Source organism: Lepidochelys kempii, chromosome 3 (assembly GCF_965140265.1).
Source record: "Lepidochelys kempii isolate rLepKem1 chromosome 3, rLepKem1.hap2, whole genome shotgun sequence".
Taxonomy (NCBI): domain Eukaryota; kingdom Metazoa; phylum Chordata; order Testudines; family Cheloniidae; genus Lepidochelys; species Lepidochelys kempii.
The window spans coordinates 2,561,642-2,588,770 of record NC_133258.1 but is presented as its reverse complement, the minus strand read 5'-3'; the positions used below and the strand labels follow the sequence as shown (position 1 = coordinate 2,588,770).

Sequence of the window (27,129 nt, the reverse complement as noted above, 5' to 3'; positions counted from 1 at the left end):
TACCAATCCATGACAGGACCTTCCCTCTTAGCCCATGACAGCTTACTTTGCTTAAGAGCCTTTGAAAGTTAGGGAACTTGTCAAAGGCTTTCTGAAAATCTAAATATACTATATCCACTGGATCCCCTTTGTTCACATGCTTGTTGCCCCCCTCAAAGAATTCTAGTAGATTGGTGAGGCATGATTTCCCTTTACAGAAACCATGTTGACTCTTCCCCAATAAATTATGTTCATCTATGTGTCTGACAATTTTGTTCTTTACTATACTTTCAAACAGTTTGCCTGGTACTGAAGTCAGGCTTACAGGCCTATAATTGCCAGGGCCACCTCTGGAGCCCTTTTTAAAAATTGGCAACATATTAGCTATCTTCCAATCATTTGGTACAGAAGCTGGTTTAAATAATAGGTTACAGGCTACAGTTAGTAGTCCTGCAATTTCACATTTCAGTTCCTTCAGAACTCTTGGGTGAATCCCACCTGGCTCTGGTGACTTATTACTGTTTAGTTTATCAATTTGTTCCAAAACCACCTCTAATGACACCTCAATCTAGGACAGTTCCTCATATTTGTCATCTAAAAAGAATGGCTCAGGTTTGGGAATCTCCTTCATATCCTCAACCGTGAAAACTGATGCAAAGAATTAATTTAGTTTCTCTGCAATGGCCTTATCATCCTTGAGTGATCCTTTAGCATCTCGACCGTCCAGTGACCCCACTAGTTGTTTAGCAGGCTTTCTGCTTCTGATGTACTTAAAAATTTTTTTGCTATTACTTTTTGAGTCTTTGGCTTGCTGTTCTTCAAATTCATTTTTGTGTCTTTCAACTCCTTTCTGAACTTTTGCATGTGTTCAATTACCAGCTTTTCTTTCCCTTCAGTGTTCCCTTCTGCATGGGTCCTTAGTCCGATCATATTGCTGGGATTTTGGCTCCTCAGGGTCTGGGGAGGTATTAGGATGTAGGGGGGATTCTGCATGTTGGCTGACCCTGTGTGGAGCTGTGTTCCAACCCCAGGACTGTACACATGCAAAAAATCCATCTCCTCTCTTGGGGTTTGTGACGTTATTGACATAATCTGTAACTGTATAGATCATTGTTGCAACCACTGTTATATATTTGCAGCAAATATTGTATAGAGGTTGTCGTGTAAGGGGTCTATGGAGAGGTTATGGTTTGCTGCTTATGATTATGCTGTCTATATGTGTGTATCATTTTTGTAGTTGAAGTTACGAATATTGGCTTTATACTGTCTGTATTTCAAACTTAAGCTATGCTTCTGGGTCAAACCCCAGACAAGTTGGTGTCAGCTATGCCTAGCCTGCTTGATGGCCCATTAAGGACCATCAGCTATACAACTGACCCATTGAGAGAAGGCAGATATGCCTTGTGACTCAGCAAAGTATGCAGGGACTTGCCCATGTGACTCCAAACTCCATTTTGCTATAATTTTCCACAGTAAGAACAAAGAGGTGTTCTTCTACCTAGAAAAGACTATAAAAGGCTGATGCCTCATCTCCATCTGGTCTTCAGTCCTGCTTCATACCTCTGGAGGAACTTTGCTAAGCTGAAGCTTTGAACCAAGGAGTGAAAGACCCATCCCAGCTCTGGATGTACTCCAGAGACTTGTTTTGAACCTGCCGTTTATTCCATCACTGCTACAAGCCTGAACCAAGAACTTTGCCATTACTGTATGTAATTGATTCCATTTAACCAATTCTAGCTCTCATCTATATCTTTTCCTTTTATGAATAAACCTTTAGATTTTAGATTCTAAAGGATTGGCAACAGTGTGATTTGTGGGTAAGATCTGGCTTGTTTATTGACCTGGGTCTGGGGCTTGGTCCTTTGGGATCAAGAGAGCCTTTTTTCATTTACTGGGGTATTGGTTTTCATAACCATTCTTCCCCATAACGAGTGGCACAGGTGGTGATACTGGGAAACTGGAGTGTCTAAGGGAATTCCTTGTGTGACTTGTGGTTAGCCAGTGGGGTAAAACCAAAGTCTTCTCTGTTGGACTGGTTTGGTTTGCCTTGGTGTGCATAGAAACCGCAGCCTTGGGCTGTAACTGCCCTGCTTTAAGCAATTTGTCCTGAATTGGCACTCTCAGTTGGGTCCCACCAGAACCAGCATTGTTACAGGGTTCCAGTGGTGAATATGGGGGTTCCAGGGTGCTATTTTGAGGTACAGTGTCACAGTGAGCTTAAACATTAATTTACATGGCCAGATTCTGTGGTACAGTCAGCCCATTTGTGCTGCTCTGGGAGCTTGGTAGAGCTGGATTCTGATCATAAATAGCCAGTGGAGCATTCCCTCTGTGGAGGGGAAATGAAGCCATGGGTGGGCATGGAGCAGAGTTCGGATGCAGGGGAGAATTGAGCCTAGGGTCTGTGTGCTCTAGGCTGAGGTATGGACCTAACCTGATTTCATGGAGTATGTTCTGGTTGATGTGTTATATGCTATATATTGATTAAAAATTAGGTAGAGTTGTGTTGAAAAAGTGTTGAACTCAATGCCACAGTGAATTGCAAGGGACACGTTACTATTGGAAGTGCTGGTTTTTGGATGAGATGGAAAATCGAGATCCTGACTAGTTATAGTAATTAAAACCTTACAGCACTTTTATTAAGACTTGGGATCATAGCCCCATGCCCTGGCAAAATTCCCTTTTGAAGAATTGCATTCTGTCTCCCTAATTTCCTCCTGCAGTTGCATATAGTATTCTTTACTTCCAGTCTCAGATTGCTGAATATTATTCCTCAATGCTGTTAAGCAGCTGCTAAGAGGCAGCTACATTTCAGCAAATGCTCAAGGGATCACTATCTAGATTGTACAATATGTTGAGATCCTTTGAGCTGATAGATGTAGAAATATTAAATTATGACTTACGACTTTTGATTTTCAGAACATGCACCTGTTGCTGTTTTCTTTTCATTCCTTTCTCATTTAACTGATGAGTTGCTTGTTTATGTTAACATACATGGCTGTTAACTCTGAGGAATTATTGCACTGTGGGCACAACCTTTACCTGGGGAAGCGAATTACCTCTTGTCTTTCTGATTTATTTGTAAAGAGTAAATGTTTGTAATTGCCAATTAATTAAAGTAATACTTGTTTCTGTACATCTGCCTGGATATGTGTCTGTTCTGTCTCTAGAGGATCTGCGAGACAACAGACAGGAGGGCTAACAATGTCAGATCATAATGGTCTGCACTTAAAGGGGCTGTCTAGGTTAGGAAAAGGGGTTGAGGTTAGGTGAGGTTAGCTGACACATTAGCTAACCCCAACTTTGTCTAAATTAGACAAACCCAAAAAGGGTACTTGGCACTTAGCTCTTTATTTTGTAGAGGTTGGTTGGTTTTTTGTTTTTTTTTTGTAGCTTGACAGAATCTCCCTTTTATGCTGTAATTCCCACATGGTTTCCTGTAGAATATGCCAGCTAATGATGGAAGCTCCTGCCAATCCGAAGCAAAAGAGGACAGAGCCTGCAAATGTTCCATGCCAGTTTATATACAGAGTTAAATAAAGGTGTTCTCTACCTCCAGCTGATAGTTTCTCATCCCTGCTCTGTAGGAACAGTATTTCCATAGTCGTTGCTTTCCCCATGAAGGTCTCTTATAGAAAGCTTTATAAGTAGGGACTGCATTTTGGGAGGAAAGCCCCTGTGATAGATTGGTAATATCCTGGACAAACTGTAAGGAATTAAGATAAACCTTACTGAATTAGGGTTAATATCTTTAAGGTCTACGGTACTAAAAATGCAGTTGAGTATGCGTTATTGTGGAATTGAATGTAACTCCATTAGGAGGAGGGGGAGGCTAATGTCATTCCTCAGGTTATCAGCCCTTTGAACCAGCCTCTTGGAGAGATAAACATCTGTTACAGTGATTCTCAAACTTCCATGCACCAGGACCCCCTTCTGACAACAAAAATTATTACATGACCCTGTGGGGGGAGGAAAGCCTGAGCCCACCCAAGCCCCGCCACTTCCGTTAGGGGTGCCAAAGCCCGAGCCCCACCACCCAGGGCTGAAGATGAAATCTGAGCCTCACCACCACCGACCTGGGTGGTGGGGCTCAGGCTTCAGCTTTGGCCCCAGGCCCAAACAAGTCTATCGTCAGCCCTGGTGACCCCATTAAAACAGAGTTGTGACCCATTTTGGGGTCCCAAACCACAGTTTGAGAACCGTTGATCTATAAGTGGAATAAATAACCTTGTTTTAAACAGGCTCAGAGCCTTTTTCCTGATCCAGCAGACAGACAAGACCGCTGGGCCACAGAAGGCCCCAATCCTTAAGGGAGGGTTGGAAGGACGGGGCCTGCTCCAGCCCCATAAGACTGTGTGCTTGCTCTAAGCGGAAGCTGCGATGAACTTGAAACCACAACCCCATGGGTGGGGTATTGAAGGACTGCTTCTGCCAGAACCTGTGTTAGGATTGGGGTGATCTCTGGTAAACTTATTCGCATGTGTGTAGGTTCTTTTGTTTTTAATGTTTTTTCTGTAGTGCTTTTATCTTAAGAATAAAACAGAATTATAACTGTAGGCAGTCACACGATTAACTGTCTCCGAAAAGAAAGCAAGCAGGCCTGCTTGGGCAGCCTGGCCCTGCTGGGAACAACACAGCAAAAGCAGGGAACTGTTCAACCTGGGAATACCCTGGTAAGAGGGGAGGGAGATGGGGGTCTCCACTCAGGAGAGGTGACGGCCAGAGGGGCTGGAAGCCTGTGTGAGTGCCCTTTCCGACTCACTGAGGGGAAATAGAGGTGGTGTTGCTCTGAACGGTGATGGCACCCACTGTTTGCCCCCTTAGCAAAATTTTCAAAATTTATGTTAACCTTTCCTAGAAAATGACTTACATCCTCCATCCCCCCCATGCAGTGATATAGTATCTTCTTGGGCTGTTTACTGATGATGTTTTGCCACTAGTGAATCAGAAAGCCAGTGGATTGAATCTTTGATGCTGGCTCAGGCTGATACCAAGACTGGAAATCAAAAGAACTTTCAGCTGAAATTTTGACCTGAAAGTCGCATGTAAAAATTTCTGTTTAAAACGTAATGTAGCTCTTAAGATGAAACCGATGATACACGTCAGCTAATCTTTAGCTCTTTGGAGAAAGGATCAACTTTAATTTACTTCTAAAACTTAACATAAGATATTAAACTCTTGAAATTGTTATTGCATTGTTTTGCTTGACTTTTATAATTTCAAATTCCAAGCTCTCCCTCCCATCTTAACTTTACTGTCTCTTTTTAGTAACATCCTGCTGGTTTTCTCAGTGATGCACACACAAAAGGACTCAATTTACTAGCCCTAAGGTGGTTTTTCTGTCTGCCAGAGCCATAAATTTCTCTTGGTACCTGAGAAAAAAGTAAATAAGAACAGCCATACTGAGTCAGACCAAAGGTCCATCTAGCCCTGTATCCTGTCTTCCAACAGTGGCCCATGCCAGGTGCCCCAGAGGGAATGAACAGAACAGGGAATCATCAAGTGATCCATCCCGTCGCTCATTCCCAGCTTCTGGCAAACAGAGGCTAGGGACACCATCCCTGCCCAGCCTTGCTGTTAGCCATTGATGGACCTATCCTCCATGAATGTATCTAGTTCTTTTTTGAACCCTGTTATAATCTTGGCTTTCATAACATCCTCTGGCAAAGGGTTCTGCAGGTTGACTGTGTGTTGTATGAAGAAATACTTCGTCTTGTTAGTTTTAATCCAGTTGCCTATTAATTTCATTTGGTGACCCCTTGTTCTTGTGTTATGAGAAGGAGTAAATAACACTTCCTTATTTACTTTCTTCACACCAGTCATGATTTTATAGACCTCTATCATACACCCCCTTAGTCATCTCTTTTCCAAGATGAAAAGTTCTAGATTTATTAATCTCTCCTCATATGGAAGCTGTTCCATACCCCTAAAGTAGTATAAGGGGCCTACCATCAATCAATGTAGGACCATCCTCCTGGGCATCAGGCCCCAACTACCTGTCACCATAAGAACCGCCCCCTGCGGTATTACTTCCGGGGTCAAGGCAGACACATGATCAGAAGTAAAGTGTGTCATTTGATCCCTCTAAGAACTCCTCCCACCACCCTCTACCAATCAGGATGGGTTTTGTGCCCCCCCGGGCCTCCCCAAGAAGAGATTTGACCAATCGAGGGGAGTCCTGGGGCGGGGTGATCCATCTGGAAGTGGGTTGTGTGACCCCTCTAAGAACTCCTCCCACCGGCCTCTACCAATCAGGATGGGTTTCAGCTGCAGAGGCCAGCCCTGAGAGCGAATTTGACCAATCGGGGGGAGTTCCGGGGCAGGATGACCCACCCAGAAGAGGGTCATGTGACCCCTCTAAGAGCTCCCCCTACTGCCCTCTACCAATCAGAGTGCAGCATCACCCCTGGAAGTCCCGGCATCGCGTGGAAGAGACCATTTTGTTTCAAGAACACATGTTTCAGAAATTGTGGAAACGCTCAGAGGAAATATGCACTCCTTCACCACCCTGGGAGAACTTTGGACTATGTGGAGATATTTTACAGCCCATAACACTTTTCGCTACATCGATGTGTTACCTGACGTTATAAAGAGTTACAACCAGAGCTTTCACAGAACTATACATACCAGACCCGCTGATGTTAAACCTTCAAATTCTCTGAATGTATGGAAAATGGTTTATGGGGACGGTTTTAAAATAAAACCGGTTGTTGCCCCTTTTCGAAAAGTCTCACGTGGTCGCCTATCTAAAACCAAAGGAGCTTTTGAAAAAGGCTGTGAACAAATGTTTACCGATGAGATATTCATAGTAGATGAAGCCTTAACCAGGGGCCAGAGAGCTGAATACCAATTAAAAGATTACGAAGGTGAGACTGTTTTCTCCCACCGGCATAGAGTGGCTACACAGGAGACCTCACAGCATCACAGCGACTGCAGTACAGCTGTGCCACTGTAAGGTCCATCGTGTAGACACAGGAAATTCGTTTCCTCATTTCCTTCTGGCACACACCCACTAATGTCTGCGCTCCTACACATATACAGCAATAAAGGTTTCGCATTACCCTTGCCATTAAAACAGGGACAATATGGTACCGTGCAGCGTGAGACGCTGTCTCCTTTCCCTGTAATCAGACACAGGGAACAGCAGCCATGTGACATATTACATGATCAGAATTACGAAAGCATAATAAACGTTTGTAACTGGGACCAACGCACAAATGGTGTGATAGTTAGTTCCTTTCTGCTGCTATTCAGACAGCGAGACGGATGTTTTGTGTGCTGGCCCATAGAAAAGAAGGGACAAATGCTGGAATCAGAAGTTTATACGTGGGTTGAGAATGACAATTGCTAGCCATTGTGGGAGAAGGTTAATGTCAGTTGAGAATGAGTGGCGGTGGCCGGGATGATCACTCTGGGAGAAGAGAGGGGGGGCTGCAGATGGGAACCAGGAGCAGAATCCGGGGCTGGCGTTTGGGCCTCAGGGATGGCAGTGAAGAGCGGTATACGGGGTAACAGTAGGGGACATGTAGTGACGAGCGGGAGAAGGGCTGGGAATGAGGAAGTGGGGGGAGATGGTTGGGAGCAGCAGCTGGGGGAGGCAATGGGTGGCAGTTGTTAGGGAACGCTAGTAGTGGCAGTTGGGTGAGGGACTGGGTGTAGGTGGCATTTGGGAGGGGCCACTGGTTGCAGCAATTGGGAGAGGGCAATATGCGGTAGTAGGGACCAGCCCTTGGGGAGGCACGAGATGCAATTGGGGGTGGCAGAAAGGGAGTGTGTGACAGCTGGGGAGGGGAGCAGTTTGCGGGAGGCGAGTCTGAGGATGTTGGAGCGAGGAGCGTGTGGTAGTTGGGGGGGTTGGAGAGTGGAGCGGGCGGCAGTTGGGGGAGGGGAATGTGTGTGGCAGTTGGGGGTGGCGGTTTCGGGGAGGGGAGTGGGTGGCGGTTGGGGGGGAGAGGAGGGGAGCGGGCGGCAGTTGGGGGAGGGGAATGTGTGGCAGTTGGGGGTGGCGGTATGGGGGAGGGGAGGGGAGCGGGTGGCCGTTGGGGGTGGTGGTTTGGGGGGAGGGGACGGGAGCGGGCAGCGGTTGGGGGAGCGGAATGTGTGTGGCAGTTGGGGGTGGCGGTTTGGGGGGAGGGGAGAGGGGAATGTGTGTGGCAGTTGGGGGTGGCGGTTTGGGGGAGGGGAGGGGAGCGGGTGGCACTTGGGGAGGGGAATGTGTGACAGTTGGGGGTGGCGGTATGGGGGAGGGGAGGGGAGCGGGCGGCAGTTGGGGAAGGGGAATGTGTGTGGCAGTTGGGGGTGGCGGTTTGGGGGGAGGGGAGGGGAGGGGAATGTGTGTGGCAGTTGGGGGTGGCAGTTTGGGGGAGGGGAGCGGGCGGCAGTTGGGGGAGGGGAATGTGTGTGGCAGTTGAGGGTGGCGGTTTGGGGGAGGGGAATGTGTGGCAGTTGGGGGTGGTGGTTTGGGGGGAGGGGAGGGGAGCGGGCGGCTGTTGGGGGTGGTGGTTTGGGGGGAGGGGAGGGGAGCGGGCGGCAGTTGGGGGAGGGGAATGTGTGTGGCAGTTGGGGGTGGCGGTTTAGGGGAAGGGAGCGGGTGGCGGTTTCGGGGGGGAGGGGAGCGGGCGGCAGTTGGGGGAGGGGAATGTGTGTGGCAGTTGGGGGTGGCGGTTTGGGGGAGGGGAGCGGGCGGCAGTTGGGGGAGGGGAATGTGTGTGGCAGTTGGGGGTGGCGGTTTGGGGGGAGGGGAGGGGAGCGGGAGGCAGTTGGGGGAGGGGAATGTGTGTGGCAGTTGGGGGTGGCGGTTTAGGGGAGGGGAGCGGGTGGCGGTTGGGGGGGGAGAGGAGGGGAGCGGGCGGCAGTTGGGGGAGGGGAATGTGTGGCAGTTGGGGGTGGCGGTATGGGGGAGGGGAGGGGAGCGGGTGGCCGTTGGGGGTGGTGGTTTGGGGGGAGGGGAGGGGAGCGGGCGGCAGTTGGGGGAGGGGAATGTGTGTGGCAGTTGGGGGTGACGGTTGGGGGGGAGGGGAGGGGAGCGGGCGGCGGTTGGGGAGGGGAATGTGTGGCAGTTGGGGGTGGCGGTATGGGGGAGGGGAGGGGAGCGGGTGGCCGTTGGGGGTGGTGGTTTGGGAGGAGGGGAGGGGAGCGGGTGGCCGTTGGGGGTGGTGGTTTGGGGGGAGGGGAGGGGAGCGGGCGGCAGTTGGGGGAGGGGAATGTGTGTGGCAGTTGGGGGTGGCGGTTGGGGGGGGAGGGGAGGGGAGCGGGCGGCGGTTGGGGAGGGGAATGTGTGGCAGTTGGGGGTGGCGGTATGGGAGGGGAGCGGGTGGCCGTTGGGGGTGGTGGTTTGGGGGGAGGGGAGGGGAGCGGGCAGCAGTTGGGGGAGGGGAATGTGTGTGGCAGTTGGGGGTGGCGGTTGGGGGGAGGGGAGCGGGTGGCGGTTGGGGAGGGGAATGTGTGTGGCAGTTGGGGGTGGCGGTATGGGGGAGGGGAGGGGAGCGGGCGGCGGTTGGGGGGGGAATGTGTGGCTGTTGGGGGTGGCGGTATGGGGGAGGGGAGGGGAGCGGGTGGCAGTTGGGGGTGGTGGTTTGGGGGGAGGGGAGCGGGCGGCGGTTGGGGAGGGGAATGTGTGGCAGTTGGGGGTGGCGGTATGGGGGAGGGGAGCGGGTGGCGGTTGGGGGGGAGGGGAGGGGAGCGGGCGGCGGTTGGGGAGGGGAATGTGTGGCAGTTGGGGGTGGCGGTATGGGGGAGGGGAGCGGGTGGCAGTTGGGGGTGGTGGTTTGGGGGGAGGGGAGCGGGCGGCAGTTGGGGAGGGGAATGTGTGGCAGTTGGGGGTGGCGGTATGGGGGAGGGGAGCGGGCGGCCGTTGGGGGTGGCGGTTTGGCGGGGGGAGGGGAGGGTGGCGGTTTGGCGGGAGGGAAGGACCGCTGGGGAGCTGCAGTGAGGAATGAGGAAGGAGGGGGATGGGAGGAGCTAGCCGCAGGCAGACGCTGGGGGTGGGGCGGGCAGGCGATGGAGCCGTAGGGGCGGGGCACAGGTGAGTGGCAGCCCCAAGGGGGCGTGGCAGGCAGGAGGAGAAGCGGGGCGCGCTCACGCCGTTTGGGAAGGACCCTTGAGAGTGGCGGTTGGGGGAGGGGCTGTAGGCGGGGAGTCCGCAGGGCGCGGCGGGGGGGGGCGGTACAGGGCAGAGCGCAGGCGTTGGTCTCGCTCTCGCTCTCTCTCTCTCTCTCTCTCTCTCTCCTTGGGGCGGGGCCTTTCGTCCCCCGGCCCCGCCCCTCTCCGCGGCCAGTACAGTAGGTGGAGTCACGCGGGCGGGGTCACATGACCGCAGCCTCTGTACAGTAGGCTCCCAACATGGCAGCCGCGGCCGCAGGGGGAGCTGGCGCCTGCAGCGCTCGGACCTAGGGCCGCCCCCCGCTCTCCCCCTCGGGACCGGCGCAGCGGCGGCCCCAGTGCCGCGGGCGGAAGGATCGGCCGGGAGCCTCCGAGCCGGCTGCACCCCAGCGCGTGCGACATGAGGGAGAAGGGCCGCAGGAAGAAGGGCAGGACCTGGGCAGAGGCCGCCAGAACGGTACGTGGGGCCCGGGGGCAGAGGCCGCCGGCCCCGGCCGGGCGGGGGCAGAGGCGGGCGGGGACGGGGGGCAGGCGCCAGGGCGGGGGGGCTGATGGCAGGCGGACGGGGCCGGGCCTGCCCCGCGGAGCCGGAGGCCGCTCGGGCGGGTCGTAGGCCTTGCCCGGGCTGGCACGGGTCGTGCGAGCTCGCTCCGCCGGAGCGCGGCCGCGGGGCGGGAGTCCCTGAGCCGGCCGCGCTGGAGAGCAGCTTGGGGTGGGTCATCGGGCCGGCAGTGCCCCGGCCGGGACTGGGGTCTGGCAGCGAGGTGCGGGCGATGCCCTTTGGGCTGTTGGCCAGGATGGGCTTGCTGTGCCCAGAGCTGGGTTTAAGTACAGTAGTCGGGCAGGCAGCGCTGATGCCCTGCCAGGGCTAGAGGCTTTCCTGGGAGTGCTGGGGATGAGCGGAGCGTCTCTCTCCAAACAGTAGATGAGCTGTCGCAATAGTTTGTCTTAGGCAATTACAGTCTGGGCTTGTAGTTTTTGCTGAACGTGGGTGTGATAAACCAAAGATGCTGTGGGATGATTCAGGAATCGTTCTCTTTATTTATACTGACAATTCTTGCTCATTAACTGATAGTAACTTAAACACAAATTCTTATTCTGAGGAGTGATGCCTTCCTCTAACTCCATTTGGTCCTGTTATAGAGAAGACTCTTTACTCTAGTGATAGGGTGGGTGAGGTAATTGTCATTTATCCATATCTTAATGCCTTACAGAACTAAACCAAACTCTGACCTAGTGAAGAGTTATAAACGTTTGGCTGGTGTCAGATTAAATTCAAGAAATGGTTTCTCCAGAGAGTAGGTATAAGTGTAAATAAAGGATTTCAGTGAACAGCAACAACTTGATGGGTGCTGGAGAATACTTAACAACCAGTGTCTGGAGGTAGGAGGCTATTCAGATGGAAATAGAGATTTGTGTGCTGGGAGCTGTATTCTCCAGGGACGGTGTGAAAGATGCAGGCGGAGGTAGCACTTGGTTAGGCAGCTTCTCATGATGATTAGTGGTATCTCATTTGTTTTCTTGTACTTCTGTGTGTTTGTTTCCACCTGTTGTCTTAGTCTTACTTAGCTTGTAAGTTCTTTGGGGCAGGGACTGCCTCATGATATGTTTGTACAGAGCTCAGGACAGTAGGCTGTGGTGTCTAGGTACTACTGCAATGAAAATAAATAACTTCTACAATGCTATTCAATCGTAATTCTCAATGTTCACACCATGACTAGAGCATCACTATTCCAATTTTATAAATGGGAGACTGAGTCACAGAAAGGGTAAGTGAATTGTTTAAGGTCATTTAGTGAGTCAGTTGCAAACCTGGGAATAGAATTTTGGTTTCCCAATTTCCTAGTCCAGTGGTCTGTTGCATTATCTCCCTTAAGGAGCTCTGTGTGGGTTGCATTTGGGGTATTCTTATTTTAGAGGATGGATAGAGGAAAAGGGGAGTTATCAATTTCTGCAGTAGTCCAAGTGTGAGATAACGGCGAAACCAAACAAAGTGTAAATTGTAGTCGACACAAGTATTGACTCTACTAAACGCTTCCAGTTGAGTCTAAAGCTGACTGCGACGATCTCACTAATCTGAGTGACTGGGCAACAGTGGCAGATGAAATTCAATAAATGGAAATTAATGCATGTTGGAAAAATAACCCCAACTATACATACAAAATGGTGGGGTCTAAATTAGCTGTTACCACTCAAGAAAGAGATCTTGGAATCCTTGTGGATAGTTTTCTGAAAACATCCACTCAATGTGCAGCAGCAGTCAAAAAAAGCTAACAATTTTAGGAGCCATTAGGAAAAAGGGATAGATAATAAAACAAAATGTCATAATGCTGCCATATAAATCTATGGTATCTCCATGCCTTGAATGCAGTTCTGGTTTCCTCATTTAGAAAAAAGATATTAGAAGTGGAAAAGGTACATAGAAGGGAAACAAAAATGATAGGGGTATGGAACAGCTTCTGTATGAGGAGAGGTTAAAAAGACTGGGACTCATCCTTTTAGAAAATAGATGACAAAGGAGGGATATGACAGAGGTCTATAAAATCATGACTGGTGTGGAGAAAGTGAATAAGGAAGTCTTATTTACTCCTTCTCATAACACAAGAACCAGAGATCACCCAATTAAACTAATAGGCAGCAGGCTTAAACAAATACAAGGAAGTACTTCTTCAGACACTGCACAGTCAGTCATCCCGTGGAACTCATTGCTAGGGGATGTGGTGAAAACCAAAACGATAACTGCGTTCAAAAAAGAGCTAGATAAGTTCATGGAGAGTAGGACATCACTGGCTATTAGCCAAGTTGGTTAGGACATAACCCCATGCTCTGGGTGTCCCTAAATCTCCAACTGGCAGAAACTGGGCCTGGATGGCAGGGGATAGATTATTCGAAATTGCCTTGTTCTGCTCATTCCCTGTGAAGCCTCTGGCAGTGGTCACTGTCAGAGACAGGATACTGGGCTAGATTGACCATTGGTCTGACCAATATCTGTTATGTTCTTTACTTCTTAATACTAAAATAAAACTTAAGCTCCTGGGAAGTGTTACATTGTCAAATGGAGCCATATTAGGTTTGCTCAAGACAGAGCTTTGACTCTGTTTCTTGTCCAGTCCCGCTTATACTAGACTCTGGTGTTATCAAAACTAATGCTGGCAACTGTGAAGATTTGTGAGAGAGACCCCTGGATCTGTCCATTTTCTGATGGAAAAAATTCTAAAGATCTTATGAACTTTTACTCTCCCATTGGAGTCTGAGAGTCTTTGGGACTTGAATTTGTTGTTAACCAATACAAGGGCCCCATGTGCGTCATTAGATATAAAAATCTAAGGGTAAAAGCATCCATTTGTTCTGTAGACTGAGGGAATAAAAGGAATCTTAACAATGGTATTGATCTACTACTAGATGTATATAGTAGAATTATCAATAATAATCAAGAAAGGTAGACATGTTCAATAAATATTTCTGTTCTTGCTTTTCTAAATTACTGCAGAAAAATCTAGTGTTATATGATGATGGTGAAAGACCTTTCATTCCTGCATTAACTCAGGAAGATGTAGCTGTTTCACTAAAGCTAGACACTTTAAAATCAGCAAGTCCAGATAAGTTGCACCCAAGAGTTTTTTTTTAAAAAAAAACTGGTTGTGGCATTCTGGACTGTTAATATAAATTTTTCTATAAGTCTTCAGGCATTGGGGAATTCCAGATGATTGGGAGAAAGCTAATTTTGTGCCATTACTTAAAAAAGGGTAAAAGGAATGAGTTGGGAAACTTTAGGCCTGTTAGCATGACACTGATCATGGGCAAAATAATGGAACAGCTGATGTGGGACTGAATTAAAGGAGGGTAATTAATGCCAATGAACATGGGTTTATGGAAAATAGAACTTATCCCGTTAAATATCTTTTTTGATGAGCATACAACTTGGGTTGATGATAAATAATGTTGATGTAATATACTTCAATAAGGCATTTGATTTGGTACAGCATGACATTTTGATGAAGCTAGAATGATACAAAATCAACATGGCACACATTAAGTGGATTAAAATCTTGCTAACACAGGTCTAATAATTGCAAATGTGGACTCATTGTTGAGTGGGTCTGTTTCTAGTGGTGTCCTCCTGGGATCAGTTCTTCGTTCTTTGCTATTTAACATTTTTATTAATGGCCTGAAAGAAAACAATCACCGATAAAAGTACAAATGACACAAAAATTGCAGAAGTAGTAAATAATGCGGAGGATAGGTCATCGATGCAGTGGATCACTTGGCTAGCTGGGCAGGAGCAAACAATAGCCATTTTAGTACAGCTAAATATAAATGTATGCATTTATGAACAAAGTGTAGGCTATACTTACAGGATGGAGGACTGTATCCTGGGAAGCAGTGACTCTGAAAATGACTTGGACGGGGGTGACTGGAAATAAAGCATACGTTTTTAACACTAAGGGTAATTAACCATTGAACAACTTACCAAGGTTTGTGGTGGATTCTCTATCACTGGGAACTTTTAAATCAAGTTTCTATGCTTTTGTGAAAGATAACCCGTAGTTCAAACAGGAACACGTTCAGGGAGGTCCTGTATTATGCAGGAGATCAGACTAGATGGTCACAATGGTGCCTTCTAGCTTTATGTTATGTATGAAATACCCCACCTCCTTTTAACTAAACCTCAGTTCCTCTCTACATCCACAATACTTATTTGGAGCTGAATTACCTCCACTTTGTAAGGCGGAAGAGCCTGTTGGAGGCAATGCATTCAGATAATGAGTTACTGCTGGTGAACTTCTTTTTCCTTCTTCCTGACCCTCCTTCAGTAGGGCTCTGTAGCTGCTGACTGGTTAACAGTGACTCTTCTCAGGACAAGGGCTGAGGAGCTCTGCTAGTTGAATAAAGGAATTCATGAATGTGAACCAGATGCCACATACAGCAAGAGGTATGTTCTGCTGAGCTGCAGTATGCATAAGGCCCTGATTATATATACTTCAGAAAACTATAACTAAAGAAAAATCTGACCTCTTATCTGGTGCAGTTGGTAACTCAAGGTGAGAATTAATAAGGTTAAACCATAAGGTACTTTTAAATAGGCATGTACGCCTGTCTTTCTTTGCTCTGCATGAAGTTCTAATGGAGAGCACGGTGGATATTTGTGTGTTGTTACTGAGGGTTTTGAAATGTGTGCCTTGAAATTGTATCTCAGTTATTGCTCAATGCAAGTGTTTTTTAGCAAGATCTATCCTGAACCTGGAAGGAATCCTCCGTATACCAATACAATCATTCATCCTTTAGCCAGTGTCCCCTGCTATCGCTGTAGGCTGTGTACATGAAAGTGCTATCCAGATGTGTTGTGGGTTCATTCTTAAATTCAACATAGAAATCTTGTTGTGGGGCAAGGGCCATTGATGGGCTGTCTTTGTGCTCCCAGTTGTGTAGGGGGGAGCATTTAGAGTTCTGAGACAGGGTTAAGAAACTTGGTAATGTATCTGACAATGTATTTTCCATGAGCAGTCCCCATATGTGATAGAAAAGGTTTTTTGTCAGCAGCACGGTTTACACTCGATCCATAAGCAGTTCCAAAATACCAGGGCCCTTAGACTGTGACATTCGTTCAACAGCAACTCATGATCTCGAGGCCTGAGTATTATAAATTCCCTGTAAGACTTTCAGCAGGGCTCTTCTGTTTTACCTTGGGATGTAGAATGCAACACTTCTTGCCACCTGATCACACGATTGAGCAGTTGTCATTTTATTATGGTTCTCTATCCTGACTGCCTATTAAGGGGCAGACTGAATTTTAAATAGATGGTTTAAAGCTTTCAGTGAGCCCAGGGTCTTGTGCATTTAAACAGAACAGAATCTTGTTCTGCTGGGTATTTGCACTTTCACAGCACCCACCATCTAGGAGTTTTGCCACTATGCGTTGGATCAGTGTGATTTTGCACTCTGCTGTGGTAACTCCTGTGAATTGACACATGCTTCCCCCTGCTATAGCAATCTGCTATGGCTCATTCTTCTATACACTAAAATCAAATCATAACACTGTTAGTTTTTTTTCCAGGGGTGTTATAATGCCATAGAATTTGTGTGATCAGATATCCGTCCTAGAGATGATGGAAGGAAACATGCAGGCCCCTTTGTAAGGCAGCACGATTAGGGACTTACCAAATTCACAGCCATGAAAAACACAGCACAGATGGTGAAATCTGGTCTCTTGTGTGCTTTTACCCTATACTATATAGATGTCATGGGGGAGACCAGCATCTCTCAAATTGGGAGTCCTGACCCAAAAGGGAGTTGCAGGGGGGGGGGGGGTCACCCTTACTTCTGCACTGACTTCAGAGCTGGACGGCTGGAGAGTGGCAGCTGTTGGCCGGGGCCCAGCTCTCAAGGCAGAGCCCCACCAGCACAGTGCAGAAGTAAGAGTGGCAATACCATACCATGCTACCTTTACTTCTGCGCTGCTGCCTTCAGAGCTGGGTGGCCGGAGTGGCAGCAGCTGACTGAGGGCCCAGCTTTGCAAGGAGCAGCACAGAAGTAAGGGTGGCAATACCATGCCATGCCATCCTTACTTCTGCATTGCTCCAGCTGCTCGGCTCTGCCTTCAGAGCTGGGCTCCCAGCCAGCAGCTGCTGCTGTTCTCCAGCTGCTCGGCTCTGCCTTCAGAGCTGGGCTCCCTGCCAGCAGCTGCTGCTGCTCTCCAGCTGCTCGGCTCTGCCTTCAGAGCTGGGCTCCCTGCCAGCAGCTGCTGCTGCTCTCCAGCTGCTCGGCTCTGAAGGCAGCGCCGCCACCAGCAGAAGTAAGAGTAGCAGAACTGCAACCCCCCGTACAATAACCTTGTGACACCCCCCCCCTGCACAACTTATTTTTGGGTCTGGACCCCTACAATTACAACACTGTTAAATTTCAGGTTTAAATAGCTGAAATCATGAAATTTACAATTTTAAAAATCATATGACCATGAAATTGACCAAAATGGACTGAATTTGGTAGGGCCGTAAGCATGGTCATAACTATTCCCCATTCCCAAAGTGTTTGTACAGTAGGGAGGGAAGGAACACAAAATGGAAAAATTGCCCATCTGTGCACAGAAGCACAGAATCCACTTACCCACTTTGTACACAAACCTGCAAATCTTTAGGGGGTCAGAGAATATTGTAATAACGTTTACAGAAAGTTCAAAGGACATTGGGGGAGAGAGAGCTCAGTTGTTTGAGCATTGGCCTGCTAAACCCAGGGTTGTGAGTTCAATCCTTGAGGGGGCCATTTAGGGATCTGGGGCAAAAATTGGGGATTGGCCCTGCTCAAAGCAGGGGGTTGGACTAGATGACCTCCTGAGGTCCCTCCAACCCTGATATTCTGTGATTGTAAATTATCAATTGCGGTGTTCTTCTGAATAATTTGAGCTGGTTTTGGCATGAGATGATGCTGTTTGCATTTTAAAAAGCTCTACAAATGCAATTCAACTGTGCTGCAATATAAGTCATAGAGCTGTCAATGGAAGCTTAACATGATCAGTAGCCCAATCAAGCATTTGGCTCATTTGTCTACAAAATGCAGGTGAGAGAAAATGAAATGGTGGGATCTCTGAGACAGGTGAGTGAAGATATAAATCAGGACAAGGCTGGAGGAGGATCTGGAATGTAGGCAATGTCTGTCTGTTAATTGGCCTTAAATTGGTATTGTTGGGTTTTAAAGCCAGGGTTTTATTTCTAGGCTGCCAGCATAGAGAATGTAAGATCGTAGTAGTTCAAACCATTGAGCAGCGTGTTGCAGGATTCTGAATCTGTAAGTGATATGTAGCCTTTTAAGAGGAACAACAGTAACTGAGCCCTGTGGTTCTGAGAATATGTATTTCTGTTTTGAGGTCTTTAATGGCTAAATAAGGGTACATCCTCTGCATAGCTTGCATTTGGGAAAAAATAACTTTATATCACTTGAGATAATAGGGACATTCCATGGAAAGAATATGACAGAAAATGAAGCCAGGATTTTTTATGTGGCTGGCTACCTCAGAATGAATCCCTTTAAGTATGATCATGGTGTTACCTTTACCTAGCACCAAGGCTTGTTTTCAGGAGTTTAAGGACAAGGTAGCTCTGATTTACCCATTGGTAATATGTCCAAATGTTCTTCCAGAACAGATATGGTATGTACAGGATCTGTGAGGCAAGAGGGATTCAGTTGATTGCCCAGTATTTAGAAATCTGCTAGAGGCCTCATTTGCATTGAACAAAACAGCTAGGATGATGTTTTAGGGAAATGCTGCATAGTAAATATCTGATGTGCCTGTCCATCTTAATCTGGCTTTACATAGCAGTGAGTCTACAGGTGAATGTCTTGACTAGTCCAATGGTATTTGTGCAGAAAATGTACTGAGCACATATGCTACACTGACAATAGGACATAGACACTTTTTCCCTGTCTGGCAGGAGTTTCACTTTTACTCTAAACATAACAAAATTGGCATTTTTCATAGAAGAATATTAAATATCTTGTAAATTCTTCTGTAGAGCTGAATTCTTACTCACAGCATGCATACTGCCAGAATCTTTTATTTTTGGCTTCATATTCCACAGATGCCAAAACTTTGCCCAACAGACAGTCCTTTTGACTGCTTTTTAGGAGTCGGAGTGATGCACAAATTTCATTGAATAGAACCAGTTGGAGCCACTGTCTGGAAAAATTTGCGTTCCAGCATGCAACATGGTTTCTCTTTCTGAACATCCTTCTCTGATCAAGATGAAGTAATGCATGCAGGATTCTATAGTGTCCCCTGGCTGCACTGCTATGATTCAGAGAAATGTGCCGAACTGTAGGTTGCAGTTTGGCTAGCCCTTCTATGCAAGTATTTCAAAATTAATTAAAACGACACTGATCTAATGTACTTGCAAAGTACTTTGACTTTTTTAAATCTCTTATATGCCTATAATACATGTGACCAGTGGTTTGTGTGTGGTGGTGGTCTTTGTGCCCAGACAAAAATCTACCCCTTAAGAAAGTTAACTGTATTCTTTTAGTTTTGTGAATGACACATGGGGATGTTAGCAAAATGTTAAGTGTCACTTGCAAAATCCTGTTTACCAGAACTTCAGTCTTTTGTGTTAAGATTGTATTTATCATAGCAGGACTACTGGCAACTGTGTGTATTTAAGTATGTGGCATATAGTTAGGTTGAATGCAGTGTGTTTGAAAACCGAGTTTCCCTGTATCATGTTTGCATAGAAAACTTAAGTGGCATGTTCTTCCTCCATTCTCCCGTTTAGGATAATTTGCAGTGAAAGTGTCTTTATAAAATGACTCAAATGCAAGTTGATTAAAAACAAAATCAAGGTAACTGAACTTGCACGATGTTTCTTCTGGAGTCACTGGGGATGTTTTGTTCGAATGCAAATTAGTTTTTCCTGGAACTGGAAACATCTGTTCCCAAAAGGCTCGTTATTGAGATCTAATCAGGTGTTGGGATATGACTGGGTCCTGCTGGAGATTAAATCTCTCCTTCCTTTCTAATTCTCAGAAGAAAAATGTAGTTTTCAAATACATAGTATATTTCTATATAGATTCTTTCTGATATGGGTAAAAGACACTTGAGAATGACTGACTGCATTTGAAATGAATTTAAGATTTATTTCCCTTAAAAATATGATCAGGATCTGAGGGAAACAAACTCAGCATAGAAACAATGAGGAGTCGGGTGACCCTTTAAAGACTAACAAGGTACCACTGGCCGCCTCGTTGTTTTTGTGGATACAGACTAACATAGCTACCCCTCTGAAACTCAACATAGTCACTTAATATGCAGAACTCCTTATTTGTTTATGTACTGAAGAGGGTCTCTCTGCTTCAACCCAATTGTGCAAGCAGAGAAGGAAAGTGAATTTTAAGATACTGTGTGTATTTACCTTGGTTGAACTGAATACAAGTTAAAACAGCTCTTCTCCTGCCAGAGTTATCATCTCCTAGATTCCAAGGCCAGAAGGGACCATTATGATCATCTAGTCTGACATCTTGTATAACACAGGCCGGAGAGCTTTCCCAAGATAATTTCTAGTGTGGATCTTGTAGAAAAACGTCCAATCTTGATTTTAAAATGGTCAGTCATGTAAAATCCACCACAACCCTTTTTGTAAACTGTTCAGTGGTTAATTACTCTCACTGTTACAGGTTTATGCTTTATTTCCCGTCTGAGTTTGTGTAGCTTCAGCTTCCAGCCACTGGATCATGTTATACCTTTCTCTGCTAGATTGAAGAGGACATTATTAAATATTTGTTCCCCTTGTAGATATTACAGACTGCAATCAAGTCGCCGCTTAACCATCTCTTTGTCAAGCTAAATCAGTTTTGCTCTGAGTTTTACTATAAGCCATGTTTTCTAATCCTTTAATCAGTCTTGTGGCTCTTCTCTGAATCTTCTCCAATTTATCAACATCTTTTTGAATTGTGGACACCAGAACGGGACACAGTATTCCAGCAATTTTTGCACCGGTGCCGCCACTAAGAGGTAAAATAACCTCCCTACTCCTACATGAGAATCCCCTATTTATGCATTCCAGGATTGTATTAGCTCTTTTGGGAACTGTCATATTGGGAACTCATGTTCAGATTATCCACCACAAACCCAAATCTTTCAGATTAACTGCTTCCAAGGATAAAATCCCTCCTTCTGTAAGTACAGCCTACATTTTGTTTTTAAATATATACCTTTACATTTAGCCATATTAAAATGCATATTGTTTGTGCTCAATTTACCAAGTGATCCAGATTGCCCTGTATCAATGTCCTGTCCTCTTCATTATTTACCACTTCCCCATTTTTTGTTTCATCTGCAGACTTCATCAGTGACACAAAATGATCTCCTTTCTTCCATCCCGCTATAAGTGATGTGTGGACATACAAGTTCTTGAAGGCTTTTCTCGCTACAAGGGCTTCTTAACAGGAACACTTTGGAACAGAACACACAGTGTGTCCCTCCTTTTTAAATTATTTTTCAGTGTGTTTGCAGCAAATGGTTGTTTTGTTTTTTTTTAATGTCCTAGTTTTAGTCCTCATATCAGCCAATAGTGCTGCTCAATATCTTTCCAGAGAAACACATCCTGTAAGAAAACCAACATGTTCTTAAATCGTAGTGAGGTTAGTAATGTGTGATGTAACTTCTGTAGAAAATTTGATATTTTTTTGACTCCATACTGTAGCAGCAAAAATGTTAAGTAATTTATGCACAGCAGAACAAAGTGTGACAACATTCTCTAGAATAATTTTGTTTATCACACGGTACAATTGGTGTGAGTGGTGCGTTACAGCTTTGCAGTTTACAGACGGCTGTTGCCTATATATGCAAATATTGGGGAAACTGTATATTAAATGTGACAAAGCTCTGTCCTTGCTTCTGTGGGTCCTGCGTTTCCTGGCAGATTTCACTAGCCTCAGAGGCTCACTGACCCTCCACGTAACCCTTCTCTCTCTAGAGACAAGGGTCACAGTCTACTGAGCCATTTTCATCATAAGCCAGTAAGGGAGGTGAGGAGAAGTTATCCTTCCTTGCACAGTCTCTGTTGTCTCTCAGTCTCAATGATTAATCAGGGGGCAAAGGGCGGGGGTGGGGAGCCTGGGCCCACCCTCTACTTCAGGCTCCAGCCCAGGGACCCTAATAGTATCAGCCATGGTAGCTGACCTTTTAGAAACAGGACATGTACAATTCCCTGGGCTGCTTCCCCCACAGCCCTCACTTTCTCAGGCTCCACTTCACCCTTACCTCAGGGCCTCTTTGCTTGTGCCTGATATGGTGTGTACTACTCAGTCTCTCCAACAGCGCAACTTCCTCCTACAGCTCCTGACATGTGTGCCTACCTGACTGCCTGGGAGGCTTTTAACTAGTTTCAGCCAGCCCCTGATTGGCTTCAGGTGTCCCAATCAACCTAGCCTTCTCCCTGCCTTCTGGAGAGTTCTTAATTGGCCCCAGGTGTCTTAATTGACCTGGAGCAGCTTCCATTTCACTTATCCTGGTACCAGGGATTTGTTTAGCCTGGAGCTAATATATCCATCTCCCACTACTTTTCTATAGCCATCTGGCCTTGCCCTGTCACATAAAATAGTGACTTTTAGTCCTGCAAATTCATGTATTGCTAGTATATTACATGTATCGTGGTCATGCTATTTTATATGAAGAGTTAACTTTATTAACATTTAATTTTTTCATATTCTCAGTTTTCTGGCCCTTTACTCGAGCAAGTAGTGCCATTAAGCTGGTGGAGGGATCAAGCACCATGTTTGAAAGTAGAATGTGTCCCACTTAATTTCAGCGAGATCCCTCACTATTTCCTTACAAATGTCAGTACTGTACCAGCAACTAGTCTCTGAAAGGGCCTTATACAAATGCTAGTGAAGTCCATATTGAGGTTCCTTTACATTTTTCTATTCTGTGTTATGTTAAATGAGCAGCTTCATTCTATTTCCAGAAGGAGAAAAGAATCTAAAGGAAGAGACATCAATATTCTAAAACAGTGGTTCTCGACCTATTTATCATTATGGGCCCTATATGCATCCTCTGTGTTATGTGGGCCACATCCATAGAATACATATACAACCCTGTATGTCCCTGAGGATGTCACGTAAGAATGGTCTGACCCAGTAGGGCCAAAGGTCCATCTAGCCCAGCATCCTGTCTTCTGACAGTGGCCAGTGCCAGGTGCCCCAGAGGGAATGAACAGAACAGGGAATCATCAAGTGATCCATCCCCTGTCGCTCATTCCCAGCTTCTGGCAAACAAAGGCTAGGGACAGCATTCCTGCCCATCCTGGCTAATAGCCATTAATGGATGTATCCTCCATGAACGTATCTAGTTCTTTTTTGAACCCTGTTATAATCTTGGCCTTCACAACATCCTCTGGCAAGGAGTTCCACAAATTGACTCTGCATTGTATGAAGAAATACTTCCTTTTATTTGTTTTAAACCTGCTTCCTATTAATTTCATTTGGTGACCCCTAGTTTTTGTGTTATGATAAGGAAGTGTTTACTACTACTCTACACCAGTCATGATTTTAGACCTCAATCATATCTTCCCTTAATCTCTTTTCCAAGCTGAAAAGTCCCAGTCTTATTAATCGCTTCTCATACGGCAGCCGTTCCATACCCCCAGTCATTTTTGTTGCCCTTTTCTGAACCTTTTCCAATTCTAATATCTTTTTTGAGATGGGGTGACCATGGGCCACAGCTATGTGCTGATTGAGCTGCAAGTGGGCCGTGGGTTGAGAACCATTACTCTAGAAGTGCTCATTTGGCCTTTTTTATCTTCTTTGTTTTTTTTGTCTCTGCAGTTTTTATGTCTTCAAGGTCTTAGCCCCAGTTTATGCACAAAGTACACACTGGGACCTAATTCATCCTTTTCCTTCATGAATATAAACTCATGTTTGAGATATGAGGGTCATACTACCTTGCATGCCTTTGTGCCACACCTTTTGGAAGAACTAGACCTATGTCTCTGGTATTTTTCCACCACTGCTTGCTTCTTAAATGATTGGTCTGCTTTCTTAAACATGTATAGTCTTTTTTCAAGATGACTTTTTTTTTTTAAAATCACATGATCTCTGTATTATGGGGTGGGAGTGGCTGGTGTATTGAAGACATAGCTTGTTCAGTGGCTTTCCCATTGTAGGCCAAGCATTCAGCAGGATTTCAAAAAAGAAATGGTCACTTTTACGTGGATATCTGTACCTTCTCATTACATTAGTGAGGATTTAGGAAGGGAGAAAAACTTTCCTCTATAGAGCATAAACTAGCTCCTGACTGTGTTGATTAGGAAGAAACTTTTTATGGTAATATTATTCTACAGTTGCCCACTTCAAGATTTCTTGTACCTTCCTTTGAAGTATCTGGACACTGGAGCTATCAAGTGACATGATTCTAGATCAGGGGCCGGCAACCTTTCGGAAGTGGTGTGCCGAGTCTTCATGTATTCACTTTAAGGTTTCAAGTGCTGGTAATACATTTTAATGTGTTTTAGAAGGTCCGTCTCTCTAAGTCTGTATATTATATAACTAAACTATTGTTGTACTGTAAAATAAACAAGGTTTTCAAAATGTTTAAGAAGCTTCATTTAAAATTAAATTAAAATGTTGATCTTCTGCCGCCAGCCTGCTCAGCCCGCTGCTGGTGTGGGGTTCTGTTCCGCTAGCCTGGCAGTGGGCTGAGCGGGGCCTGTGGCCGGGACCCCGGCTGGCACGGGGCCTGCAGCCAGAACCCCAGACTGGCAGTGGGCTGAGCGGCTCAGCCCGCTGCCGCTCAGGGGTTCCATCCGCTGGCCCCTGCCAGCCAGGATCCCGGCTGCCGGACCCGCTCAGCTCGCTGCCAGTCTGGGGTTCCGGCCCTACCCACACACAGTGGGTACCTACCTTCTCCCTGGTTCTGGCCATTCTCTTCCTCTCTCTCTCTCTCTCTCTACTGAGCTGAGGGTGGGAGTGCACTGAGCACAGGGCTGGGGGTGAAGGAGCAGGCTGGGGGATGGGGTGTAGGGTCTGGCCAGGAGCTAGAATGAAGGAGAGGGCTCAGGGTTGGGGCAGGAGGTGTGGGTGTAGAGCGCTTACCTGGGCAGCTCCCATTTGGCGGGAGGGGTGCAGGTGGGAATGTGTGGGGGGAGGAGGTGCAGGAGCTCCCGTTTGGTGCTCAGGGTGGGGGTGGGGATGTGGGGGGATGCAAGAGTCAGGGCTGGCTTCATGGGGGGCGTGAAGGAGTCAAGCAGAGGGTTGGGTGTGTGAGGGGGGTACAAGGCTCAGGGCAGGGGCCTTGGGGGTGTGCGGGGCTCAGAGCAGAGGGCTAGGTGTGTGTGTGTGGGGGAGGGTCAGGGCAGGGGGCTGAGGGGATATGCCCCGCTTCCCCAAGGCCCTGCCTCCGCTTCTTCTGTACCTCCGCTGGGAGCAGTGAGCATGCTGACTTCGCTCCTCCCCCACTCCCTCTCTTGCAAGGGCCGGTGAGGCGGGAGGGACAAAGAGGCGGCACAGGAACCCAGCACCCTGTGGGAAGAGGCAGGGGAACCAGCAGGACCAAGCTTTTGCCCTTTGCCCCCGTGGGAGGGGGCGGGGAGCAGAGAAGAGCGGGCCGGGCTGGATTTTTAATGGCACACTGCTGCCTGCCGGGACCCCGGTAGGCAGCAGTGTGCTATTAAAAATGGGCTTACATGCTGTCTTTGGCATGCATGCCATAGGTTGCCGACCCCTGTTCTAGGTGGATTGTTGCTCTGATCCAGCATAGCAGTTTGTTTAAATAGGTTATAGGCTAAGGTCCTAATCCTACATACATGTATGGCTGTGCTTAACTTTGTGTGTGTTGAGTCGGCATCAATTGCTTAAGTGAGAGGGAAAGAAAAAGGGAAAGATGCAGATTAATGGTCCACAGTAGGAAGCAAACAAGACATTACTGGTTGAGTCTCAAACTTTATCCCACTTGTGCCTATGAAATTAACATAATATAGGAATTAGGTATGGCTTAAATTCTGTTGCTGTTCTACTTCAATGCAGACAGGAAAAACTCACCCTGATTTTGAAAGAAACTGTATCGGCTGTCTTAGGTGCGTGAGGAGGGGGAAATGAAAAGTTGAACATGTGGGAGTCCTGACTACCTAGTTTTATATATATTGTGACAAAGTTCCTCCTCTGCCTTGGTGGGTCCTGTGCTTTTTAGCAGATTTGCTCACCTCAGAGGTTCACAGCAGCCCTCAGTTTGGCCGCTTCTGTTAGAGGCTCAAACCTGCCATTCAGTCAGCTAACTTCATCATTGGCCAGCATGAGGGAAATGGCAAACAATCTCCACAGTCTCTGTTGTCCCACCTAGTGGGCTGGGGACAGGCCAGATCCCTTTCCAAATTAGACCTTCCCTTCTGGTGTTGCTCACAGACCAGGTCAACTCCTCTTGTTGGGGCGATGGGACATCCCGGGACCACCCTCTACACCGGGTTCCAGCCCAGGGCCCTGTGGATGGCAGCTGTCTACATCTCCTCCTTTTATCAGCTGCATGACAGCTACAGCTACAACTCTCTGGGCTACTTCCCCATGGCCTTCCCCCCAGCATCTTCTTTATCCTCACCACAGGATCTTCCTCCTGAAGCCTGATCACGCTTGTACTCCTCAGTCCTCCAGCAGCATGCCTTCTCACTCCCTGCTCCTTGCATGCCCCCCACTAACTGATGGGAGGTCCTTTTTAAACCAGGTGTCCTGATTAGTCTGTCTGCCATAATTGATTCTAGTATGGTCTTAATTGGCTCCAGGTGTCTTGATTAGCTTGCCTGTCTTAATTGGTTCTAGCAGGTTCCTGATTGCTCTAGTGCAGCCCCTGCTCTGGTCACTCAGGGAACAGAGAACTATTCATCCAGTGGCCAGTATATTTGCCTTCGAGACTCCTGTACCCCACTGGTCTGGGTCTGTCACAATATATTTATGTTCTCACTTTGTGTCTTGATTGCTGGGGAGACCAAAGCCCATACTTCAGCATTAAGCTTGGAGTACTCCAGTTTGTCTGTTTAGTTCAGCCTTGAAATTTCCACAGATGTCTCCGCTTTCTTTTGCACTACCACAATGCATGAAATGTCCTCCTTGAACTAATTTGTAAGGTCATTTACCACCACCTTGAAGGCCTCACAGTAGAAATGGATTTTGAGGTTTTTTTTAAAGAGATCCTCTAATGTTGGTTAGGTGGTTAGAGGGTTTTTGTTTTGTTTTTTGTTTTAAACTTCAGAACCATCAAATTCTGAATATTATTAGATTGTGTACCTGTTAACTTATTTTCATCCCCAATCACACATGCAGTCTTTTCTCTCCTATTATTTTTTTACTTGCTTGGTCTTTTTTTTCTTCAGATTAGTTTGCAGTATCCTCGTGGGGACCGGTCTCCAAGTATGTGTGTAGAGCACCTAGAACAATGGGGCCCTTATTACCTGGGGATTACTGCAGAACATCTGTGTTTTGAGAATGTATTAACTGTATCGTGCGTGTCTGCAGCTGTTTGTTCAAGGAGTTTACAAGTCCAGCTGGTGAAGTTGGAGCTTGCAAATGCTGCTAACCCATAGC

The 27,129-nt window shown here is 46.9% G+C and overlaps 1 protein-coding gene across 15 annotated transcripts in view; it reads left to right on the top strand.

The window, feature by feature from the left end:
- Positions 1 to 10,262: 10,262 nt before the first annotated feature.
- The window catches only part of ASXL2 (ASXL transcriptional regulator 2), a 247,197-nt gene continuing 230,330 nt past the window's right edge, over positions 10,263 to 27,129 (top strand). For 6 of the 15 annotated variants that reach the window (XM_073335483.1, XM_073335482.1, XM_073335481.1 and 3 more), the window contains exon 1: positions 10,263 to 10,537. In XM_073335483.1, coding sequence (XP_073191584.1) covers positions 10,481 to 10,537 — 57 coding nt within the window. In that variant the 5' untranslated portion in view covers positions 10,263 to 10,480. Of the gene's footprint in view, positions 10,538 to 14,894; positions 15,014 to 20,356; positions 20,576 to 20,903; positions 21,205 to 27,129 lie in introns of all 15 variants that reach the window. The other 9 variants (XM_073335480.1, XM_073335470.1, XM_073335473.1 and 6 more) reach the window with 8 other exon arrangements.